Genomic DNA, 24,247 nt, shown 5'->3' on the forward strand with positions numbered 1-24,247 from the left:
AGACCACACAGAAAGGTGTTGAGCGGAGAGCGGACAGCACGGAGAGGTGTCGAAACCAGAGCGGACAGCACGGAGGGGTGCTTGCTGACAACATATAAAGTATCACATTCCATGTTAAATGAGTTTATCTTGTTGGGCAGACTGGATGGACCATACAGGTCTTTATCTACCGTCATTTACTATGTTACTAAGTGACTTGCCCAAGATCACAAGGTGCAGCAGTGGGATTTGAACCGTCCATCTCTGATGTCAAGACTGATGCTTTAACCACTAGGCTACACTGGTTGAATTCTTATAATCCAGTGATTCAATTTGATATACATTATAGTTCAAGTGTTTTTAGACACTAATATATCCATGACTAAAGATGGATTTGCTACTTCAGTATATTCAAAACTCACTGATCGCAATACATTATCATAACAGTTTTTACCCACAGAGTTGCTAGTTTCACAGTTTTTTTTTTAATTTTAATGGTTCCATTTCAAATAACCAAACAGCAATGCACCCACTGTTGTATCTATTGTTGGTGCCTTGCTGAAGAAATATTCAACAAACTCCCTAAACCAGACTGAGCCATTGATACACCCCTTCTTCTATGAGTAAGGGCAATGAGAGGCGTTGGTGGGCGATGTGGAGAACAGGGGTCATATCTGCATGTGTGGTGGGAGTTTAGGATTTTGTGGCGGTATTGGAAGGACGTCTTTGAGATAGATGAGAAATTGATGGGGAGAGCTGTAATTCAAATTTTGGAAGTGGTCCTCCTGTGCCAGAAGCACGGGAGGCTTCTATTTTAATACTACCACCACCTGCCCCCTAGAACTGTCTCCCTGAGAGCCTGGAGATAGATTAAAGACACCCTGGCAAGGTAAGCGTCCAGCATTGCCCCCTAAGATCACAGCACCATTCATGTACTTTATATAGGTTACAATACATGTTGTTGCTGTCCCATCAATGCAATTTGTTGCAGTATTTCCCCATTCAGCAGTAATCATGTTTCTAAATGTGCCAATAGAGAAATAAAGAATTGAGGAGAAAAAAGGCATTACAGAAATCAGAATATACATCCAATGTCCCTAAATTATAAGCCCCCCACCAACAACCATGCCAAGCTATAATGATGGGCTGCTGTGATCTACATCCCTTTCCCCCTTATCCTGGCCCCCACCTACATAATGATAGGAACTTAGCAGCAGCTCCTTAAAGTATAGTCATATGGCCATATGCACACCATCTTTACCCCACTGCCCATCCCCACTTCCTTGCAATACTGCACAAAAAGGCTAACATGCCACACCCTGTCCCCATGGCTACCTCAGTTCACATAAGTGGAGGAGTGGCCTAGTGGTTAGGGTGGTGGACTTTGGTCCTGGGGAATTGAGGAACTGAGTTTGATTCCCACTTCAGGCACAGGCAGCTCCTTATGACTCTGGGCAAGTCACTTAACCCTCCATTGCCCCATGTAAGCCGCATTGAGCCTGCCATGAGTGGGAAAGCGCGGGGTACAAATGTAACAAAAATAAAATAAAAATAAAATACCACCTTGTGCCCATGTAACACCCCACCATCAGTGCCCAACCCCCCAATCTGCCTGTTGCCATCAGTGATGATATGATGAGCATTGTACAATTGGTATGAAAACATAATAATGTGTGTATGGGAAGGCAAGAAGGCTTGTCATCTAAACCCTGTCTGTACCAACGTATGTGCTGCAGGTGGTTTGGAACATACAGGAAGGTGGCATTATTCTGGCGCTGGTACCGGCGTGTCCAGAGGGAGAACCCCACACTGATCCGGCACATGATCCGGCACATGCGGGAGAACCTCCATTGCCAAAGTATGTACCACAAACAGAGAACTCCTATAAAAACCTCTGTCCCTAATCAAGGGCTGCGGATGCATCTACCCTCCTTAGAGATGCCATAGAAAGGAAGGAGGGGGGAAGGAAACCCTCTGCTCACCCTCCAGCAGCCACCAATACAAAAGGTTTCCGTGTGGTGTATACACCTACCTAGCACCTTGCAGGTGCTACAGCAGGGCAAATTAAAGAGATTTACCACACACCACCACATCGGGAATCAAACCCAAGACTCCTGTACTCTGGAAACACAGCCCTAACCCCCACACAAAACATCCATCTGACAAAAGCATATATTCAAGGAGGACAGTACACAGGAAATCCAATACTTTAGCATTTAACTTTCAAAAAGGAGACTATGATAAAATGAGAAGAACGGTGAAAAAAGATACTTAGAGGAGCAGCTACGAAGGTCAAAAAATTACATCATGTGTGGATGTTGTTCAAAAACACCATCCTGGAAGTCCAGGCCAGATATATTCCGTGTATTAAAAAAGGAGAAAGGAAGACCAAATGACAGCCGGCAGGGTTAAAAAGTGAGGTGAAGCAAGCTATTAGAGCTAAAAGAAAATCCTTCAGAAAACGGAAGAAGGATCCAACTGAAAATAATAAGAAATGGCATAAGGAATGGCAAGTCAAATGCAAAGCACTGATAAGGAAGGCAAAGAGGGACTTAGAAAAAAAGATTGCGTTGGAGGCAAAAACACATAGTAAAAAGGGTTTTGGGTATATTAAAAGCAAGAAGCCGGCAAAAGAATCAGTTGGACTGCTAGATGACCGAGGGGTAAAAGGGGCACTCAGGGAGGACAAAGCCATAGCAGAGAGATTAAATGAATTAATTCCTTCAGTCTTCACCGAGGAAGATTTGGGAGAGATACTGGTGCCAGAAATGGCATTCAAAGCTAACGAGTCAGAGAAACTGAATAAAATCTCGATAAATGTGGAGGATGTAATGGTGCAATTAAAAAAACTGAAGAGTAGCAAATCGCCTGGACCAGATGGTAATCATCCCAGTGTACTGAGAGAACTGAAAAATGAACTTGCAGAATTATTGTTAGTAATATGTATTTTATCTTTAAAATCAAGCATGGTACCGGAAGATTGGAGGGTGGCCAATGTAACACCGATTTTTTTTAAAAGGTTCCAGAGGTGATCCGGGAAATTATAGGCCAGTGAGCCTGATGTCTGTGCCTGGCAAAATGGTAGAGACTATTATAAAGAACAAAATTACAGAACATATTCAAAAGCATGGATTAATGAGACAAAGCCAACATGGATTTAGTGAAGGGAAATCTTGCCTCACCAATCTGTTACATTTCTTTGAAGGGGGGAACAAACATGTGGATAAAGGTGAGCCGGTGATAGTGTAATGGATTTTCAAAAAGGCATTTGACAAAGTACCTTATGAAAGACTCCAGAGGAAATTGGAGAGTCCTGGGATAGGAGGTAGTGTCTTTTGTGGATTAAAAACTGATTAAAAGATAGAAAACAGAGAGTAGGGTTAAATGGTCAGTATTTTCAATGGAGAAGGGTAGTTAGTGTGGTTCCCCAGGGGTCTGTGCTGGGACCGCTGCTTTTTAACATATTTATAAATGAACTAGTGAGGTAATTAAATTTGCTGATGACACAAAGTTATTCAAAGTTGTTAATCTGCTGTCATTTACTATGTTACTATGTTACAAGAGAACCTTACAGGACTGGGAGACTGGGCATCCAAATGGCAGATGGCGTTTAATGTGAGCAAGTGCAAAGTGATGCACATAGGAAAGAGGAATCCGAATTATAGTTACGTAATGCAAGGTTCCACATTAGGAGTCACCGACCAGAAAAGGGATCTAGGCGTCATCGTTGATGATACATTGAATCCTCTGCCTGTGATCAACGGCGGCCAGCGTTTTGAATTACTGCTTCTGCTTCAGGATCACAGGCCGATTCTCCGCTCAGTTTTGCCGGTGGTCGCTACTGAGACGCTGGCCGCTGTTGATCACAGTCGTAGTCTGGAGAAAGACATCGAGACGAAGACCACAAAGTTAAGTCAGAAAGCTATATAAATCAATAGCTTAAAGTTCGATCAATAGTAAAATATAATTGAGAGTCCCACTCAAGAGGTTTTTTTTGCCGATGATGAGGAAGTCCAACTCCCTTCCAACTATATGTTGAAGTTATATAGGAGTTTGCTCGAGGCTTTTTCCTTCTTAGTAAACATAAACGTGCACCACTTTTTTCAGAGCTCTGTGTGTGTATTTGAATGTTGATGTAATTAGTATAGAGGCTCAGTCCCAATTTAGCAAATGTTAGGCGTGTCCCAATTCCAGATTACACTAGCATTCTATAGTGGAACCTGGGTGCCCTGGTGCCAATATCAAATAGGCATTGGGGTACCCCAATGAATGGAGGCATCCGCTTAGAGAACTGCTAGAGCCTGGATAAGAATTGTTTTCCAAAATTCTGGGCGTGTATCATCAGCAGCAAAAGAACCTAACAGATGAAAACTCAGCACTTTGAGTGTAAACATGGAAACATCCTGGTGAGAGAAAGTAGCCACTTGTTTAGAAATCTCTTTCTAGATATTCAATATTTTCAGAGATGATAACAAATGCCATTTTCACTGGCATGTGGTCAGAGCGTACTTTTTATTGTTGGGTAAACTGCCAGTAACACAATACAGAACTCTGGATTTCCCTAGTTTCAGCTTTCAGTCCCCAAATAGAGGAAGTGGGTTTGACTGCTGCATGTGATTGGCAGACCAAGAGGAGCTCATGAAGTGAAAAAAGCAACAGATTAGAAGAAAACTGCTCTCAGTGCTGTTGCTGTCAGATGGTAGCAGCTGCCTAACAGAAAATAAGCAGCATGGAGCGTGAACCACAGAAAATAAGAGAAGGTTATCTTGTTAAAAAGGTGAGTAAGTTGAGCCTGGATGCCCTTGTGGGCAATACAGAGTTTACTTTCTAGATTTAACAAGCTGTATATTACTATGAGGAAACATATTTTTTTCATTTGTATTTTTTTTTTGGTATTTTTTTTGTTGTTTTTGTTTGAATCATGTTCTTATAGATCAGCAGATGTATTTTAGTGATCTTGCATGAGGGCCTAAAAAATACATAAATGCATACCCAGTTTAATAACACAATAAATAATATTATCAGAATTAAAGAGATATCATACACTTCTGTGATCTGTAGTGGGCAAAAATATATTGTGCTATTATGTTTGCTAGGCCTTGACAGGGTGAAAGGCTTCCCATTGCCAAACAAATAGGTTACTTTGTTATGATTTCTCATCATTTTGAAACCATAATGAGCCATGAAGATTATTTTTGGCTTTAAAGTTCTAATGGTATTGTTTCTCTTAGCAAGAAGTAACACACTTATGAAAACAGAAGACAAAATGCTCTTGAAAGATTAAATTCAAAAGATTGACTCAGATTGAGTCAGTGGCAAAACCTTGATAAAAGAGCAAAAGTGAAAGAACTAAATAACCATTTGTGATAAAAATTAATTAATAGAATATGTTTATTTCTGTATTTTTTTCTTGCTAAAGAATTTAAATAACATTTCTAGATGCAACTGTGAAAAATAGTAAAAAAAAAAAAAGACAGGTTTTGTGATGTTTGCTGGCGCTTGCACCCTCTGCTAGGAAAAGCTACAAAGTGTTTCACAAAATGAAAGAAATGTAATTTTGTCACAAGTTGGTTTGACACACTCTTTGGTTGTGAGGTTACACCTTGGAAAGCACCTCACCAAAATAAGCATATTAAGTAGGCTCTGCTCAGACCCACAAAACTGAAAGGTCTCTAGGATGGGAGGAAACCGTGGGTGTGGAATGAAATTTGAAAGTTACAACATGATCCCCAAAGTCAAACTCCATTGTAGAGCAGTCTGCTTTTAACTTGGGCTCTTCCTTCTGTGGATGCCTTCCTTGTAAATGTGCTGATTTTACAATAGGAATTTTCAACCACCGTCCTCTGAGTGGGGTGAAAGAATCCTTAGTCATACTAAAACCAAACTGAAACCAGAGCTACAATGAAGGGTCTGACATGTCTTTACAGACCATGAGCTAAGCTTTATGACTGAACATTATTGACAGGGATAAATTAACAATGTATTGAGCCAGTGGCGTTCCTAGGGGGGCTGACACCTGGGGCGGATTGCCGATGCCCCCCCCCCCCCGGTGAAAGAACCCCGATCCCCTGGCGAAAGAACCCCCGATCCCCCAGCGCAAGAACCCCTCCCCGGGTGCACGCCGCTGGGGGGGGGGGGTGCAGTGCGCCTGCCGGCTCTTCGTTTTCATGCTCCCTCTGCCCCGGAACAGGAAGTAACCTGTTCTGGGGCAAAGGGAGCATGAAAACGAAGAGCCGACAGGCGCACGGCACCCCCCCAGCGGCGTGCACCCGGGGCGGACAGCCCCCACCGCCCCCCCTTGGTACGCCACTGTATTGAGCCCTAGGCAACTTATGCACACAATTACGACATCACATTGTGGTGATGCTAATGGAATGACACATCACTGAAGAGTCAATGTCACCATGATGTGATATCATCTATATGCAGGAGTGGCCTAGCGGTTAGATCGTGGTCCTGATATCCAGAGAGGGCCAGTTCAAATCCCACTGCTGCTCCTTGAGATCTCAAGCAAGTCACTTAACCCTCCATTGTCTCAGCTACAAACTTAGATAGCTTATGAGCCCTGCAGGGCCAGAAATACCCAGTATACCCGAATTTAACTCACCTTGAGCTACTACTGAAAAAAGTGTGAGCAAAATCTAAATAAATAAACTCACTATTGGCAGCAGAAAACAAAGCACCACAATTGCCTTTCCTTCCCCTCCACCTGTGGAACATAAGTTGTTGGGTGGTGCTTAACTCACAGAAATATGGACTCCAGAGTGGAAATAAGGGTAAAAACAGGACTGCATTAAGATATTTTGTGTGGGCCCCCCCCCCCCCCCCCCCCGAACTTGTGGGATGCCTAGTTTGCCTATGCCTTAATCTGGCCTAGTTACTGGGATCCCAGGGATCAAATGCTAGATATCGTCTTAGTGGGGTTCTCACGCTTTTGTTAGAAATTGAGGAGTCTGGGTAGGGATGTGTTGCTATAAGTTTTTATTTTAGAATCTTAGGGGTCCTTTTACAGAGCTGTGGTAAAAAGTGGCCTGCGGTAGTGTTGACACGTGGTATTGCCCCACGTGCTGAGGCCACTTTTTACCATGTAATCTTTAAACTGTAGACATTCTTACTTTTCAAAGCTAGGAGGAGAACAAAAGACAACAGCTAAAAGAACAAAGAGGAGGAAAGGCGGCTGAGGGGAGAAATGATAGAGGTCTATAAAATAATGAGTGGAGTTGAACGGGTAGATGTGAAGTGTCTGTTTACGCTTTCCAAAAATACTAGGACTAGGGGGCATGCAATGAAGCTACAATGTAGTAAATTTAAAACGAATCTGAGAAAAATTTTCTTCACTCAACATGTAATTAAACTCTGGAATTCGTTGCCAGAGAACGTGGTAAAGGCGGTTAGCTTAGCGGAGTTTAAAAAAGGTTTAGACGGCTTCCTAAAGGAAAAGTCCATAGACCATTATTAAATGGACTTGGGGAAAATCCACTATTTCTGGGGTAAGCAGTATAAAATGTTTTGTACTGTTTTGGGATCTTGCCAGGTATTTGTGACCTGGATTGGCCACTGTTTGAAATAGGATGCTGTGCTTGTTGGACCTTTGGTCTTTCCCAGTATGACAATACTTATGTACTTATGTACTAAAAGACCTCAAACCGTCTGGGTGTTAGAGCTTACTTTTTGCCCAATAACTTTAAAGCACTCACCGGACCTCCATTCATCACTGGCCAAAAACCTCCTCCGTCCTTTAGCAGTTCTTATAATTTTTAAAATTTTTATCAACTTGCTCATTCATGACAACTTCAAAAAAATCCACTTATGCTGAGTGAAAAAAAGTCACTTAGCTTCTATGTCAGTCCGGCTGTTGAACACCTAGTGCCGATACTCCCGACAGGGACCCATTTCGCCCGCCAGCTTTGTCAAGGGAGGTGTCATTGGCTTACTATTGTATTTATTCTCTCTTTGTCCCAGCCTCATGAATGAGCAAGTTGATAAAAATTGTAAAATTTAAGGCGTGTTCAACGCTAATGCGCCTATACATTTCTATGGGCGTGTTAGTGTTTAACACACGTAAACCATTTACACGCATTAAAAACGCTAACACGCCCATAGCGCTGCCTAGTAAACATAGGCGTTTGTCTGGCATTTAAGATTTTAAAGCAGCAAGTTTCAGAGATATTGGCAGCTAGATTGCATATTTATCAGACAAATTGATAATTGAGATCAGGAACCAAAAACTTACTTGATAGGCCATCCCATCAGATTATTCGGTCTGATGAATATTGACATAGGGTTTTTTTTTTAATGTTGCTGGCCCAGTTTACTGGAATAGATTACCTTTAAGACTTAGAAACATCACAGATTTTAAAGAATTTAAAAAGGAACTTAAAATATTGCTGTTTATGCAAGCTTACAGCAGGGGGGATGAGTAAGGAATTGGTGCCGCTTAGTTAAATGCCAGACTGATTTTATTTGTAATGGTGTCATGCTCTGTGTATGTCTATTTTGTTTTATATTATGAATGTGACTTTGTGATCTGCTAAAAACGAAGTGGAATATAAGTTAGAACATAACAGTAGCCATACTGGGTCAGATCAATGGTCCATCTAGCCCAGTATCCTGTTTTCCAAACAGTAGCCAAGCCAGGTCACAAGTACCTGGCAGAAACCCAAATCATGACAACACTCCATACTAGAAATCCCAGGGCAATCGGTTGCTTTCCATGTCTGGCTCAATAGCAGACTATGGACTTTTCCTCCAGGAATTTGTCCAAACCTTTTTTAAACCCAGATACGCTAACCGCTATTACCACCTCCTCTGGCATAGAGTTCCAGAGCTTAACTATTCATTGAGTGAAAAAGTATTTCCTCCTATTTGTTTTAAAAGTTGGTATGCAAATTTATCTGATGCATATTCATTGTGGGTATCCTGAAAACCTGACTGGCTAGGTGTGTCCTGAGTACTGGATTGAGAACCCCTGGCATAAAGACAATTCTGTAACAGGGTACGAGTATTTAGGCATCATAATGGCGCAGGTAGTGAGCTTATTATATAAGAGCCCTTATGAAATACTAGCATAATCCAGCATCATCGTGCCCGAAAGTGCCAACGTTTACAACAGATCTATGTGTAACTCTGAGCACCTCAATGTGACATTTATGCATGCAAGAGGGAGATGCTCAAAGCAAACTGGGATTGCGTTTCATTTAGATTGGTTTTAGCCATTATTTTGAGCCTAATGCACTAGGAGGGGCATAATCGAAAGGGGCACCCAAGTTTTCCTGCGGACGTCCTCGCAGGATGTCCCGGCGAAGGGATGGGGAAACCCGTATTATCGAAACAAGATGGGCATCCATCTTTTGTTTCGATAATACGGTCGGGGACGCCCAAATCGCGAAATTTAGGTCGACCTTAGAGATGGTTGTCCTTAGAGATGGTCTCCCCGATTTTCGGCGATAATGAAAACTGTAAGGTCTCCACCACCAGGAGACTCTTGGAAAAGTCTCCTGCACTGGGAGACTCTTGAGTCCCTCGGCCCTTTAGCTGAGCTGTGTGCTGTAATCCACTGCCAAAGAGCACACGGTAATCCACAAGGTCAGATCATTATACTTTATTGTAATTCCTTTGTGTCAACTGCTCCTCCAAAGGTAGTTCCTACCACAGCATTTCTCAAGAAGCATAGCAGTTCAACAGCATAGTATTCAAAACAAAAAAAACAAAACAAAAGGTTCAAAAATTTCAGCAGTTCATATAAAGCAGTTATGCAACGCAATTCTTCAAACAAAGTAGCTCAAAAGGGCTCAAACTACATGTGGGTACAGTGGGTTTCTGGTGGGTTTTGAAGGGCTCACATTTACCACCATAAGTGTAACAGGTAGGGGGGGATGGGCCTGGGTTCACCTGCCTGAAGTGCACTGCACCCACTACAACTGCTACAGGGACCTGCATACAGCTGTCATGGACCTGGGTATGACATTTGAGACTGGCATAGAGGCTGGCAAAAAATATTTTAAAAGGTTTTTTTTGAGGGTAGGAGGGGGTTAGTGACCCCTGGGAGAGTAAGGGGAGGTCATCCCCGATTCCCTCCGGTGGTCATCTGGTCAGTTCAGGCACCTTTTTGAGGCTTGGTCATAACAAAAAATGGACCAAGTAAAGTCGCCCAAGTGCTCATCAGGGACGCCCTTCTTTTTTTCCATTATTGGTTGAGGACGCCCATGTGTTAGGCACGCCCCAGTCCCGCCTTCGCTACGCTTCCGACATGCCCCCGTGAACTTTGGTTGTCCCCACAACAGAAAGTAGTTGAGGATGCCCAAAATCGGCTTTCGATTATGCCGATTTGGGCGACCCTGGGAGAAGGACGCCCATCTCCCAATTTGTGTCGAAAGATGGGCGCCCTTCTCTTTCAAAAATAAGCCTAAAAGGGTCTCTTCACTGCTTTTACCACTCGCTGAAAGCAGTGAACAAAAACGCTATGCAACTCTATAAAAACAAGCTCATTTGTATTAAAATGAGCATTCTGTGTGATGCACAAACGTTTCTGAGCAATGCACAGAAAGGAGCGCCTACCTGTATTGTTCAAAATTTTCTGGCAGGTCTTAGCTGTCATTACAAAAGGGCAACTTCTCAGTGGAGCAGTCTGCAAGCATTTCGTAATAGTCTCTGCATGCACATGTGTGGGAAATGTGCCATGAGTGGGAAATATGTGTGTTCCGCCTGTCAGAAAGCAGTGTGCTTGCATTTTTTAAAAGTATCTGAGCATGTGTGGGAAATGTCCTGTGTATTGTAAATGTACCATATGTGTGTGTTCCACATGCAGCATTTTCGTGCAACAATAAACAAACAACAAATCAATCCTCATGAACACATATGACGTCAGTTGAGGCACGCATATGACATCTGTCTATGCATGCGTCAGCTGACTATTATGAACAGCAAAGAGGCCGATATGCTGAAAGTACTGGCTTTTAAAGTGGATTTGTGGCATATTACTACACTTCGGTGCTTTATGGTGTAATTTTGCAGTGCACGCCTGTGACATGCACTTTGGATGCACAGTTGTTACCATTCTGCTTTTTTTTATTGGGCATGCTCAGAACAATGACGCATTCTGCCAGACTGTTTTGCACTTGTGCTAGGCTTTCTCTACCGAGCTGCACATAGACTTTCCGCGTATCTCATTTGCATGCGATTTCCTTTGAGCATTGATCACTGTTCCACTTTTGGTAAGTTCAATGGTGTCTATTTATGTACGTGGATGTAAACGGTGACATTTGAACATCCTCCTCTTAGTAAGCTTCCCGTGTAATTGTTGGACCTGCCCATGTTCCTCTCCTGTGAATGTCCCTCTAGCAATTATGCGCTATGCCATTTGAGCACATCAGTGGCGTATCCAGTCCAGTATTTTGGATGGGCCCAGAGCTAACTTAGATGGGCCCTTCCACGGCACAGCACGGACCTCCATTGCCCCCCCCCCCTCCAAGATATAAAAAAAATTATATATTTTTTCACCTACCCACATCAATATCTCTCCTCCTCTGCAGCGTCCTGCCATCTGACAGCCAGTCACTGAACCCCATCCCTCCGTGGTGTACCTTACAGGTGTCCCTGGCACCTGTAGTGATTCAATTATTGCTGCCTGTGCCAGCTCTGCAGGCTTCCATCAGCCGGGTCCTGCCAGACAGGAAATAATAAAAGTGAGGGCGGGACGGCTGATGGAAGCCTGCAGGGCTGGCGTAGGCAGCAATATGGAATCACTGCAGGCGCCAGGGATGCCTGTAAGGTACACCGGGGAGGGGCAGGGTTCAGCAATAGGCGGGCAGATGCTGGGACACCACAGAGGAGGAGAGATGTTGATGTGGGGTGCTACCGCTGGGTGGGCCTGAGCCAAGAATGGGTGGGCCTGTGCCTACTCAGGCCCATCCGTAGCTATGTCACTGGAGCGCATAATTATAGAATCATAGTTTGGCCTTCAGCTGCCATTTGCAAAGATAAGCAAACACTTACTCGAGTAGATGGCAATATTCTATAAATTTGCACATGCGTTAAGGCCCCTAAATTTAAGCAACCTGTTATAGAATGAGGGAGTATGTGCCTTTACTTTAGGCCAGAGGCTGCCATGGCTTTTTAGATTAAATTTTCTCCATGGGCATTATGCAAGCCACAGACACTGTTCCCTGTAAGGTGAGCGGGGGTCCTCCATATATACCCCTGCCAGAGGGGGGGGTACTGTTTCACTAGCACATTTTCAATAATGAGGGACAGCTAAACTCTGTGGGACTCCAGGGAACCTGCCTATCCTTAGTGATTGAAAACAGAATTTTGAAGCATCACCCCCCCCCCCCCCCCCCCCCCCCACTGGCAGCAAAGCAGATGGCGGATTCCTGCTCAGCTTAAGAGGGAACACTGGCCACAGACAAGCCTTTTGCGTTCCTCCTTTCTTTGTACTCAAATATGATATATCACTAGGTGGTTCCTATCACTTGCCAAGCCTTTGATTCAAAAACAAGCAAAAGAAGTGTAATGTCCCAAACATATTCCTATTACTGGGTGAGACACACATTGTTCTTTTATTTTTCCAGCTAAGTAAATCCAGTCTATGCTCTTATGTAGCTCTGGACTAGCAGACACATAACTGGAAAACCCTCTCGTATCTTGCCAATGCACAGTGAAGATTTTTCACATCTGCAGCTGTCTCTCCTTGTGACTTATGAGGCTTGCTTTGGGATAAAGACTGAGAATGAAGGGAGGTATCAAGTGGAGAAAGAAACAAGATAATTTCAGACTGGTACGAAAAAAAAAAAGCTTAGCTGAGATTATAAACAAAGCAAACAATAATAATAACCCAGGAAGAAGAAAAGGAAATACAGAAAACTTCTGAGGTTTCAGGAAGCACTTGAACTTGGAAATTAGATTTATGAATTAGTCAGAATTCTCGGTTGAACGTGTATGCATTTGTGAAAGAAAAGCAATTATAAAGTATTTCATTTTATTCAGAGATAATTTAACAAACGAGTTTGCTCCCTTATTGTGTTAGTTAATGAAATGAAGGCTTAACATAGACCCTCACACCCTTCCACCAGAACCCATTTAATCTAAAAATCAGTATCACAAACAAATAATGGCCATAACATGTCTGCAGCCAGTGGCGGACTGAGAGTGGTCTGGGCCACCAGCCTAGCCACTGCCCGACGCCCCCCTACCGCCGCAGCCAACGCCCCCACCATCCCAGTGTTTTCCTACCCGCTGCGCTGCTGATACTCCCTCGCCCGCAGATGCAAATTTCAAAAACTGACATATTTCAAATCACTATACTATAGGTTAACAAATACACATAAAACAAAAAAATGGAAAATATGATGATACCAATTTATTCGATCAAATATATTTTCTAGTTAGCTTTCAGAGGCCAAAACCTCTTTCCTCAGGTCAGGACAGTGTACTATTAAGATATTCTGTTCTGACATGAGAAAGGAGGGCTGGGTCTCCCAACATTAGCAAAAATGTATTAAAATTAGTCCAATAAAGATATCATCTTATTTCCATTTTCTTTATTAACACAGCTACCACACTACTTTATACTAAACTAAAAATAAAATTCATTTTTCCTACCTTTGTTGTCTAATTGTGTTGGTCCCAGTCTTTTGTTTCTTCTTTCCTCGATCTCTTCTTAACTCTCACCAGCGTCTATCCCCTCTCTCTCCCCTTTCCATCCAGCATCTGCCCCCTCTCTCTCCCCTTTCCATCTAGCATCTGCCTCCTCTCTTCCCCCTTTCCATCCAGCGTCTGCCCCCTCTCACCCCCTTTCCATCCAGCATCTGACCCTTCTCTCTCCTCACTTTCATCCAGAGTCTCTCCTCTTTTTCTCCCTCCTCCATCCAGCATCTGCCCCCTCTCTCTCCCCTTTCCATCTAGCATCTGCCTCCTCTCTTCCCCCTTTCCATCCAGCGTCTGCCCCCTCTCACCCCCTTTCCATCCAGCATCTGACCCTTCTCTCTCCTCACTTTCATCCAGAGTCTCTCCTCTTTTTCTCCCTCCTCCATCCAGCATTTGGCCCCTCTCTCTCTTCACTTTCATCCACTCAGGCCCCTCTCTCTCCCCAGTTCCATCCAACATCTGCATCCTCTCTCCCCCTTCCATCCAGCTTCTATCCCCTCTCTCCCCTTCATCCAGTGTTTGTCACTCCTCTTCCCATTTCCATTTGGCATATGTCCCATCTCTCTCCCTCATCCAGTGTCTGTCCCTCCTCTCCCTCTTTCCATCTGACATCTGTCCCCTCTCTCCTCATCCAGCATCTGTCCTCCCTTCCCCCTCCATCCAGCATCTGTCCCATCTCTTCTCCCTTCCATCCAGCATCTGATCCCCCACCCCACTCCATTCTCCATCCATCCCCATCATCTGTCCTACCCAGTCACCCTGTACCTCCCCTTCATTCACCCATGTCCAGCAGCCCTCCTCTCTCCCCTGCCCTCCCCTTCATCCACCCATGTCCAGCAACTCTCCTCTCCCCTGCCCTCCCCTCCATCCATTCATGTCCAGCAACCCTCCTCTCCCCTGCCCTCCATCCATCCATCCATATCCAGAAATTCTCTTCTCTCCCCTTTCTTCCTCCATCCATCCATACCCAGCAATTCTCTTCTCTCCCATGCCCCCCTCCATCCATCCATCCATACCCAGCAATTCTCTTCTCAACCCTGCACCCCTCCTTACCCAGCGATTCTCCTCTCTCCCCTGCCCTCCCCTCACGCTCCCATCCATGTCCAGCGATTCTCCTTCACCCACATCCTCCCCTCCTGCTCCCATGTATATCCAGTGATTCTCCTTCGACCCCGTCCTCCCCTCCCATTCATATCCACCTGCCAGCCCTCTTCTCCCCCAATATCCCCCTTTTTCTTCCTGCCACAGTGCCACCTTGCGTGGTTTAAATCTTTTTTATTACCGCCGTCGAATCGGCCGTGTCATTGAAAGCCCTGCCCGTCTCTAGCCTTCCCTTCATGAGTTCGTTCCCTCCGAGTACCGCCCTCGCGGAAAGAGGAAATGACATCAGATGGCGGGACTCTGAGGGAACGAACTCACAAAGGGAAGGCTAGAGACGGGCAGGGCTTTCATTGACGCGGCCGCTTCGACGGAGGTAAATAAAAGATTTAAACCCTGGTGTGTGGAAATGAGGAGATCAGTGGGAGAATGGCGGGCATCCAGGCAGAGCCTCTGGGCCCTCAGGCACTGCCCAGTTGCCCAAACGGTCAGTTCGCCCCTGTCTGCGGCTTTATTATAGATAGTATTTTTATAGCAGTGTTGCATGTACACAGTGCTGTACAACACTGATAAGTATACAGGTATAATTTGTTCCTGTTACAAATAGCTTTCAATATATGATCTATAGTCAGACAAATATGATTCAATGAACAACAAGAAATACACAAATGTCATAACCCAGTCAATCCCCCAGATTATTTAAGGACATTTATTGGAACCTTAGATTGTATATGGCTTCTAGCCCAAGCAGGGAAAAGAAGTTAGGGGCTTAGCACTGATTTTCAGCACTAGGGGCCATGTTTACTATTTCTGTGGGTATGGGTGTCTCTAGCGTTAGCGTGCACTAAAAACAATAGCGCACCTATAGCGTGGCTTAGTAAACAGAGCCCTAGGCGATGGCAGGACTCAATTTATATACTTGGTAATATAATCAAATAAATAATAAATCCGAGTGTCACAATATTTGCAAAAAAATATACCAAAACAAGGTGAAACATGTGCCTTATTTACTTTTCATAATGGCATATTGATCAAAATATCTATTAATTAGGAGGAAAAGACCTCAGAAGCTTTTGTCAATCAAGTCACTAACCATCAAATTAAGCCCTCAAAATCTATCACTGGTCGAAGACCTCCTGTTATGTTATTTTTTTTCTATTCTTTTTTTCCATGAACCTGAACACACGGTGTTAGTAAATAAATTTGAAAAAGAAGAAAAGAAAAGAAACCTATCTTAGAATGCAACCTGCCATCATCTGCAGAAGTGAGAAAGGTGATAAACTGTTTTACGAGTAAGGTGTAACATAGTAAGTGACGGTAGTTAAAGACCTGAACGGTCCATCCAGCCTGCCCAAATGTCACACTCATTATCAATTCATGATTAAATCAACAATGAATGTGACATTCTATACTTGATTATGGTCTTTTTTCTTTTTTGTTACATTTGTACCCCACGCTTTCCCACTCATGGCAGGCTCAATGTGGCTTATATATACAGGTACTTATTTGTACCTGGGGCAATGGAGGGTTAAGTGACTTGCCCAGAGTCACAAGGAGCTGCCTGTGCCTGAAGTGGGAATTGAACTCAGTTCCCCAGGACCAGAGTCCACCACCCTAACATAGACCATAGAAGTCCGCCTGGCCCTATCCTTATGTTCCAGCTGCTGGAGTTGCCCTCTAAGCCCACTCCAACCTATTAATCTTCTCATTTGCGGGACCTAGACTGTAAAAGTCTGTCCAGCACTGTCCTCATGTTCCGGCCACTAAAGTTGCTGTCTAAACCCTTTCCAGCCCATCCTAAACCACATTGCCATATATGAGACACAGACCATACAGGTCACCCGGTATCGGCCCTAGTTCATCACAGCTCCAGGGACCTGCATACTGCTGTGATGGAGCTGGGTATGACATTTGAGGCTGGCATAGAGGCTGGAAAAAATGATTTTTAATTTTCTGTTTTGAGTGGGAAGGGGTTGGTGAAAACTGGGGGAGTAAGGGGAGGTCATCCCCGAATCCCTCCAGTGGTCATCTGGTCAGTTCGGGCACCTTTTCGAGACTTGGGCGTGAAAAAAGGGACCAAGTAAAGTTGGCCAAATGCTCGTGAGGGACTCCCTTCTTTTTTTCCATTATCGGTCGAGGACGCCCATATGTTAAGCACACCCCGTCCTGCCTTCGGTACACTGCCGACACGCCCCCGTGAACTTTGGTCGTCCCTGTGACGGAAAGTATTTGAGGACGCCCATCTCCAGATTTGTGTTGGAAGATGGGCGCCCTTATCTTTTGAAAATTCACCTGATAGTCATCTGTTTGAGCACTCAAATTAGGTAACCTGTCATAAAATTACTCTCCACATGAGTAGAAGAGGAATATAGAAAGTAAATATATGAAGGTGATGTTGGTCTATATTCAGGATGTTTCAGAAAGACAAAAAAGCTATCCGGATAGGCCCCATACAACCACACTGTTCCTCCTAAGGTGAGCAGGAGTCTTCCAGTTGCATTGCTGTTAGTGGGGGGTGGGGGGGATGGGGTGGTGGTGCTTCAATATCCTGTTTTCAATCATTAGAGACAGGCAGGTTTCTTGGAGTCCTGCAGAGCTATCCTACCCCTCACTATTGAAAATCTGATACTGAAATACCACTGGCAGGACTGTAGTTAGAGGATTCCTGTTCAGCTTAGCTGGAACAATGCACAGAAGATATTCAGACCATGCAGGATCTAGAATATATTTTCTGTTTTTACACCCCAGAAATGGGTTACTCACCCACCGTTTTGCGCAGGATTAATTCACTTCCTTGAAGCATTTGCAGCCACAAAGCTCCTATTATTTTCTATGGCTGGAAAAATAACATGTAAATCTTTCTTCACCTACTCTCCCCCCGCATGGAAAATCATGAGATTCAGGCTATTTCCTTCTACTCTGTCTGATTCTATTGAAGTGGAATAAGGAAATATATCTGCAAAGAGTTTTTTTAAAGGTATGGTTTGACAGTTATTTCTCCCCACACTGTATACCTAAACCAACTTTTTTTCAGATCTTTCGTACTGTACAAATATTTCACATGCCACCCAACATGCCTACTTCCCTCCACTCTATTTATTAATACATCCTTCTGATAATCACTCTCCGAAACAGTGGCAGTCCTACCATTAAGCCAATTGGAGGCCTTAGGCGGCACTCTCCAGGAAGTGACACTTCCCCTTCCCTCCTCAACCCCCTTCCCCACGTTTAACTTATTTTTTTCATTTCCAAAAGGCAGCAATGGAAGTAGCAGCAATTCCCACCGGCCTCTTCTCCCTACTGCGGCCCACCTCTTTACATAACTTCCTGTTTCCTCAAAGGCGGGACGCAGTACAGCGAAGAGGCCAGTGCCGGCAGCACCGTAGCAGGGCATCTATTCTGTAATGGCATCTGAGTCCCCAGATTCCATTAGTGAATGCTACTTTAAAGCTGCATTGGGGCTTATGGTTTATAGTTTATTTAGTCTTACTATATCGCCCATCACTGACAGGCACAGCTAGGTGGTGTACAATGTAAAAAACAAAGTCATGAAAAACAGAAAAGAATTACAGTATTTACAGGATAGCAAAAGAACTCATACATACATAGAGGATAACAAACTTCATACACACATAGAGAAATAGACTGCAATCATCTTTCTAGAAATAATACAGTAGAAAATGCTATAAAAAAACAATCAGGTAGGGTTAAAATTAAGGGGCCCTTTTACTAAGCCGCGTAAGTGTCTACGCGTGCCCAATATAGTAACATAGTAGATGATGGCAGGAAAAAGACCTGCACGGTCCATCCAGTCTGCCCAACAAGACAACTCATGTGTGCTACTTTTTGTGTATACCCTACTTTGATTTGTACCTATGCTCTTCAGGGCACAGACCGTATAAGTCTGCCCAGCACTATCCCCGCCTCCCACCACCGGCTCTGGCACAGACCGTATAAGTCTGCCCAGCACTTTCCCTGTCTCCCAACCTCCAGTCCCGCCTCCCACCACTGGCTCTGGCACAGACTGTATACGTCTGCCCCGCACTATCCCTACCTCCCAACCTCCAGCCCCGCCTCCCACTACCGGCTCTGCATGCCAAAATGGAGTTAACGCCCAACTACCACGTGGCTCTTGCAGTAATTTCATTTTTGGCGCTCGTCTGCTACACACGTCTGAAAAATATTTTTTATTTTCGGACGCGGGTAGTGGACGCACGCCAAGTGGCATCTGACACGCATAGGTCATTACCACCCAAATTCTTTACAACTAGGTCTATGGCTGGTGGTAAGGTCTCAGACCCAAAATGAATGCGCGGAAAGTTTGATTTTACCGCACGTCTATTTTCAGCAAAAAAAGAGGCCTTTTTACAGGTGTACTGAAAAATTATTCTGCACGTGCCCAAAACCTGCACCTACACTGCCGCAGGCCATTTTTCAGCACACCTTTGAAAAAGTACCCTTAAATAAGAAAAAAACATTTAAGCAGCGCCACTCCAGAGAGAAAGATCTTCACACACGGGTGAATCAGGTATTAAATGCTTGACCAAAAAGCCAGGTTTTGAATTCCAATTTGAATTTTTTAGGAGGTCTTTTACTAAGCCGCGGTAGCGTTTTTAGCTCGCGGTAGAAATCATCTGGCGATAAACGTGAGACACCCATTATATTCCTATGGGCATCTTGGCATTTACCGCTAGCTGATTTCTACCACAAGCTAAAAACACTAACGCAGCATAGTAAAAGACCCCCCTTAAAGAGGAGATACCACGAAGACCTAGTGGCTAATTGAACTTTCTAATTGTGCTTGTTTTGGGCCTGGGAGAACTTATAAGTAATCATTAATATATCAAAGTACCTGAGATGAGATTTACGGAATTGTTAATGCTGCTAAATAATCTGGAAGACCTACTCTGAGTGCTTTGAAAGCAAGAAGTAGAATCTTACACATTAGTTAGGTCAATAGCAGGTGTAAATGAGCACACCGAAGTGCAACATGCAATGAATGCATGTAAGTTATGCATATAAGTGGGAGACACACCCTTGTCCCTTGTCCCTCTCATGCTTCGTCATGTGCATGCCCCCCCCGCATACAGCTATACATCAAGGGACCCTTTTGCAAAGCAACACAAAAAATGGCCTTAGCGCTGCCATACGTGGGTCTTTCCCACATGCTAAGGCCATGTTTAGCACTGCAATAAAATGGCTGAGTTTCAAATTTTTTTTATTAATGGCCACACACTAATGTTACAAACAGTAAAAATCGACAAACAGAGAAAAAATGTACTTGTAATGGACCAAAACCCAAACAACCAGAAGTGGAAAAACAATTTCTTACTTCTCACCACAAAAGCTCGGATTGTATATTTGAGGAGCCAAAACAATGCAAATTTCTAGCTTTGGAAAAATACATATCTTTGATGTTAAACAATAAAAAGTAAAAATAGGAGGAAAAGGACCACAGTTGGCTGTGGTCGACGATATAATCACTGGTTCTTTCAAGTGTACCAGCTACTTCATAAATACAGCTCACAATTTCATTCATTGGTCAGAAAACCTCCTGTAAAACACAGAGTATCTCTTGTTGTGCTCTCTTCACAAAACAATCATGTCTTTGTGCTATACGTATTCTTTTTTATAAATTTTTCATTTGCATGTAAAAACTGTTGAAGTCATTCAAGCTTCTAATTATGTACAGCAGAAGAACACTTAGCTTAGGCAGCAGAGGTGGTCCCTACAGGGACCCGTTTCACCCCCCAGGCTTCATCAGGGGGATTTCCACGCCCTGCCGGTGCTCATAAGTAAATGCGGACATTCCATCTCTTGTAAAGCCGCTGCTGTGGCTAATGTTGCCATTAGCACATGTAGTATAACAGAGAGCGGGAGCAAAGCACAGCAAAAGCCAACAAACAAAACAAAAAGCAGCAAGGGCCTCTAAAGAAAAGGGATCAAGTCTTTAATGATATACGTTGATGAAACAGTACTTAAATGGACCCGACACGGTCTGTGTTTCGGTGCCCAGCACCTGCGTCAGGGGTCTATATTAAACATAAAAATTTTTGAAACATGATATGTACATACATATACATGCATATATAATAGGAACCATAATCATTATAAAACGTATATATAGCAAATCAAACACATTCTCATATACAAATAGCCGTAACAAAGATTACATGTACAGTACAAAACATATACATTTAATAGTATCCAACATTCATTTAATTGGAACCATCATGTGTACTAAAATCAACCTCCTGGTTTATTTCAGGATACATAAAATCAATGTTGCCATTAGAACACGGCCATTAAAAAAATATTAGCACTAAACATTTACCACCACCTATTTTGTAGGCAGTATGGGTGTGCGTACGCTAATGCAGAACTTTCTGCAGACACCTGAGCGTGCCCTGCGATAAGCCCTTTAAGCTGTGTTAAACACGAGCTAGTACTTTATTTATTTATAAAATCTTATATTCTGCATTTTCATTACATTCTAAGTGGATTACAAATTCACATACATAAAGATCTTTACAAAAACATCGCAGCTTGGTAAAAGGATCCCTAAGGCACTTAGGCACTTCCTTATAAAATAGCTAATAGTGCACTTAATACACTCACCCCCTAATTCTATAAAAAGTGCTAAAAATTGCGTGTGTAAAATTTGGGCCTGTACCCAAGTTGCATGTGCAGTTTAATCACGTAACAAGCTAATTAGTACCAATAATTGGTATTTTAATGAGTAAGTATTGGCACTAATTAGAATTAATTGACATGTATGTGCGTAAATTTAGGCACGGGATCCATGCCTAAATTTTACTTGCAGCCCAAAAAAGGGAACACAGAAATGGGAGGTTCATTGGCATTTTGGGGGTGTGGTTTTAAGTTATGCACATAATTATCCATGTATAAATTTAGGTGCGGATATTTGTGCCATGTTTTTGTTGGTGCTAATGGCCAAGCCTAAATTCACACGAGACCCCTGGGTGTAAGCGCTATTCTATAAACCGTGCTTAACTTTAAGCACGGTTTATAGAATAGCGCTTTTTTTGGCGCCAATTTTATAGCAAGGTTGACGATAGTTCAAAAAGGTGATCTTTATTGGAACAACTCAAAAGACTTGACACAGCTGCTGTGTTTCGGCGTCAAAACGCCTGCTTTAGGAGTCTCGTGATGTTCGTTGTTCAGAGATAGGCAAAAGTTTTTGAGATCACAACAACTCTGAATGAATAAAGTGGATCCAAAGTCCACGAGAATGCATAAAAACTTCTATCAAGAGAAAAGCGTTTAGCTGATAGCTGTTTTTATGCATTCTCATGGACTTTGGATCTACTTTATTCATTCAAAGTTGTATGTGATCTCAGAAAATTTTGCCTATCTCTGAACAACGAACATCACGAGACTCCTAAAGCAGGCATTTGGATGCCGAAACACAGGAACTGTGTCGAGTTTTTTTAGTTGTTCCGATAAAGATCACTTTTTTTAACTATCATTGGAAGAGCCAATTTACCCTATTCCTTGGTTTCTCTCTTGCTGGCAAACATAGGGATTGATCATTCCTCCACTTTGTATGGTTGCCAATTTTATAGCATCATATATAGAATTCTCCCCTTTAGTACTCCTTTTCTGTGTATTTCCATGCAGGACGGCCGTCGGTAAGTTACATGCGCCCTCGCTGCATTATGTGCTCATAGTTACACTGAGTCTATGGCTGGTGTACCTTCTGGCATATAAATTTTATAGTTTACAGCTTGTTTGTTCTTGATATACTGCTAAAGTTATAGAGGCCAAGGCAGTGCACAATAAAAATAGCATTAAATGAAAAGAGCTCCATCTATACTAGAAATCACACAAGAAAATAGATCCTCACTCTGGTAATGCTGGCATCGAACACAAGCTGACGCCTACTCAATCTAGTATTCTATCATGGAGTCTGGGCACCCACATGCCATTGTAGAATAGGTGCTCCAGGCACTATATCAGTATGCCAAAAACGAGGTGCTCACTTAGGGCCCTATTTCCAAAACTTAGCATATGTTTACAGATATTAGCGTGCTCTTCTAAATGCTACATATCCTATTGTTTAGCAATGGGACATGTGGCACTTAGCACACACTAAGCTTTAGCAAAAGAGTCCCTTATAGAATTGACCCCCCCCCCTCACCATGTGAAATCGAATAAAGAATATTTATTGTTTTGTGTAAAACATAAACATTTGTTTCTTTTCTGGGTGATGAGAGTGAGGCTGACAGAGTTCCAATGCCTTGGGGTGGGGGGACTGAAAATTCTCTAAGTGCTGTGAGGAGATGGGAGGGGAGGGTTCCACGTTAGGAGTTACGGACCAAGAAAGGGATCTGGGTGTCGTCGTCGATAACACACTGAAACCTTCTGCTCAGTGTGCTGCTGCGGCTAGGAAAGCGAATAGAATGTTGGGTATTATTAGGAAAGGTATGGAAAACAGGTGTGAGGATGTTATAATGCCGTTGTATTGCTTCATGGTGCGACCGCACCTTGAGTATTGTGTTCAATTCTGGTCGCCAAATCTCATGAAAGATATAGTACAATTGGAAAAGGTGCAGCGAAGGGCGACTAAAATGATAGCGGGGATGGGACGACTTCCCTATGAAGAAAGACTAAGGAGGCTAGGGCTATTCAGCTTGGAGAAGAGACGGCTGAGGGGAGACATGATAGAGGTATATAAAATAATGAGTGGAGTGGAACAGGTGGATGTGAAGCGTCTGTTCACGCTTTCCAAAAATACTAGGACTAGGGGGCATGCGATTAAACTACAGTGTAGTAAATTTAAAACAAATCGGAGAAAATGTTTCTTCACCCAACGTGTAATTAAACTCTAGAATTCATTGCCGGAAAATGTGGTGAAGGCGGTTAGCTTAGCAGAGTTTAAAAAGGGGTTGGACGGTTTCCTAAAGGACAAGTCCATAAACCGCTACTAAATGGACTTGGAAAAATCCAAAATCCCAGGAATAACATGTATAGAATGTTTGTACATTTGGGAAGCTTGCCAGGTGCCCTTGGCCTGGATTGGCCGCTGTCGTGGACAAGATGCTGGGCTCGATGGACCCTTGGTCTTTTCCCAGTATGGCATTACTTATGTACTTATGTACTTATGATGGTTCTGCCTGCTACTCCCAGGTTGTTATTTTTGGGGGTTTTTTTTTACACAGTATTGGAAGGAGTGAGCGGCAGTATACCTTCCTGCATCAACAAATCTGTCTATTGCCTGACATATAGCACTGTGATGGATATGACTCTGGTCAGGAATCCCTGTATACAGTGCTGCCCATTATACAGATCACTTTCCCACTGTTTGATGATAGTTATAGAGGGGCATTTTTGATATGATGTCTAAGTCCGACTTCAGACGTTTTGCAAAAACGTCCAAAATCTGAAAAAGATAGAAGTTCATTTTCCAAAAAGAAAAACATCTATCTTTTGTTTTAGAAAAAACGTTTCTAACAAGGTTTTGTGCTTTGGATGTTTTGTTTTTTTGGTCCATTTTGAAAACAAA

General features: G+C 43.2%; 1 protein-coding gene across 1 annotated transcript in view; it reads left to right on the top strand.

The window, feature by feature from the left end:
* The first annotated feature begins 4,670 nt into the window (after nucleotides 1–4,670).
* Nucleotides 4,671–24,247, top strand: part of PLEK (pleckstrin) — a 110,083-nt gene continuing 90,506 nt past the window's right edge. Inside the window, exon 1 of the mRNA XM_030196380.1 lies at nucleotides 4,671–4,756. Within this exon, the coding sequence (XP_030052240.1) occupies nucleotides 4,709–4,756 (48 nt within the window). The 5' untranslated portion in view covers nucleotides 4,671–4,708. The remainder of the gene's footprint in view (nucleotides 4,757–24,247) is intronic.

This window comes from Microcaecilia unicolor, chromosome 3 (genome assembly GCF_901765095.1).
Source record: "Microcaecilia unicolor chromosome 3, aMicUni1.1, whole genome shotgun sequence".
NCBI lineage: Eukaryota > Metazoa > Chordata > Amphibia > Gymnophiona > Siphonopidae > Microcaecilia > Microcaecilia unicolor.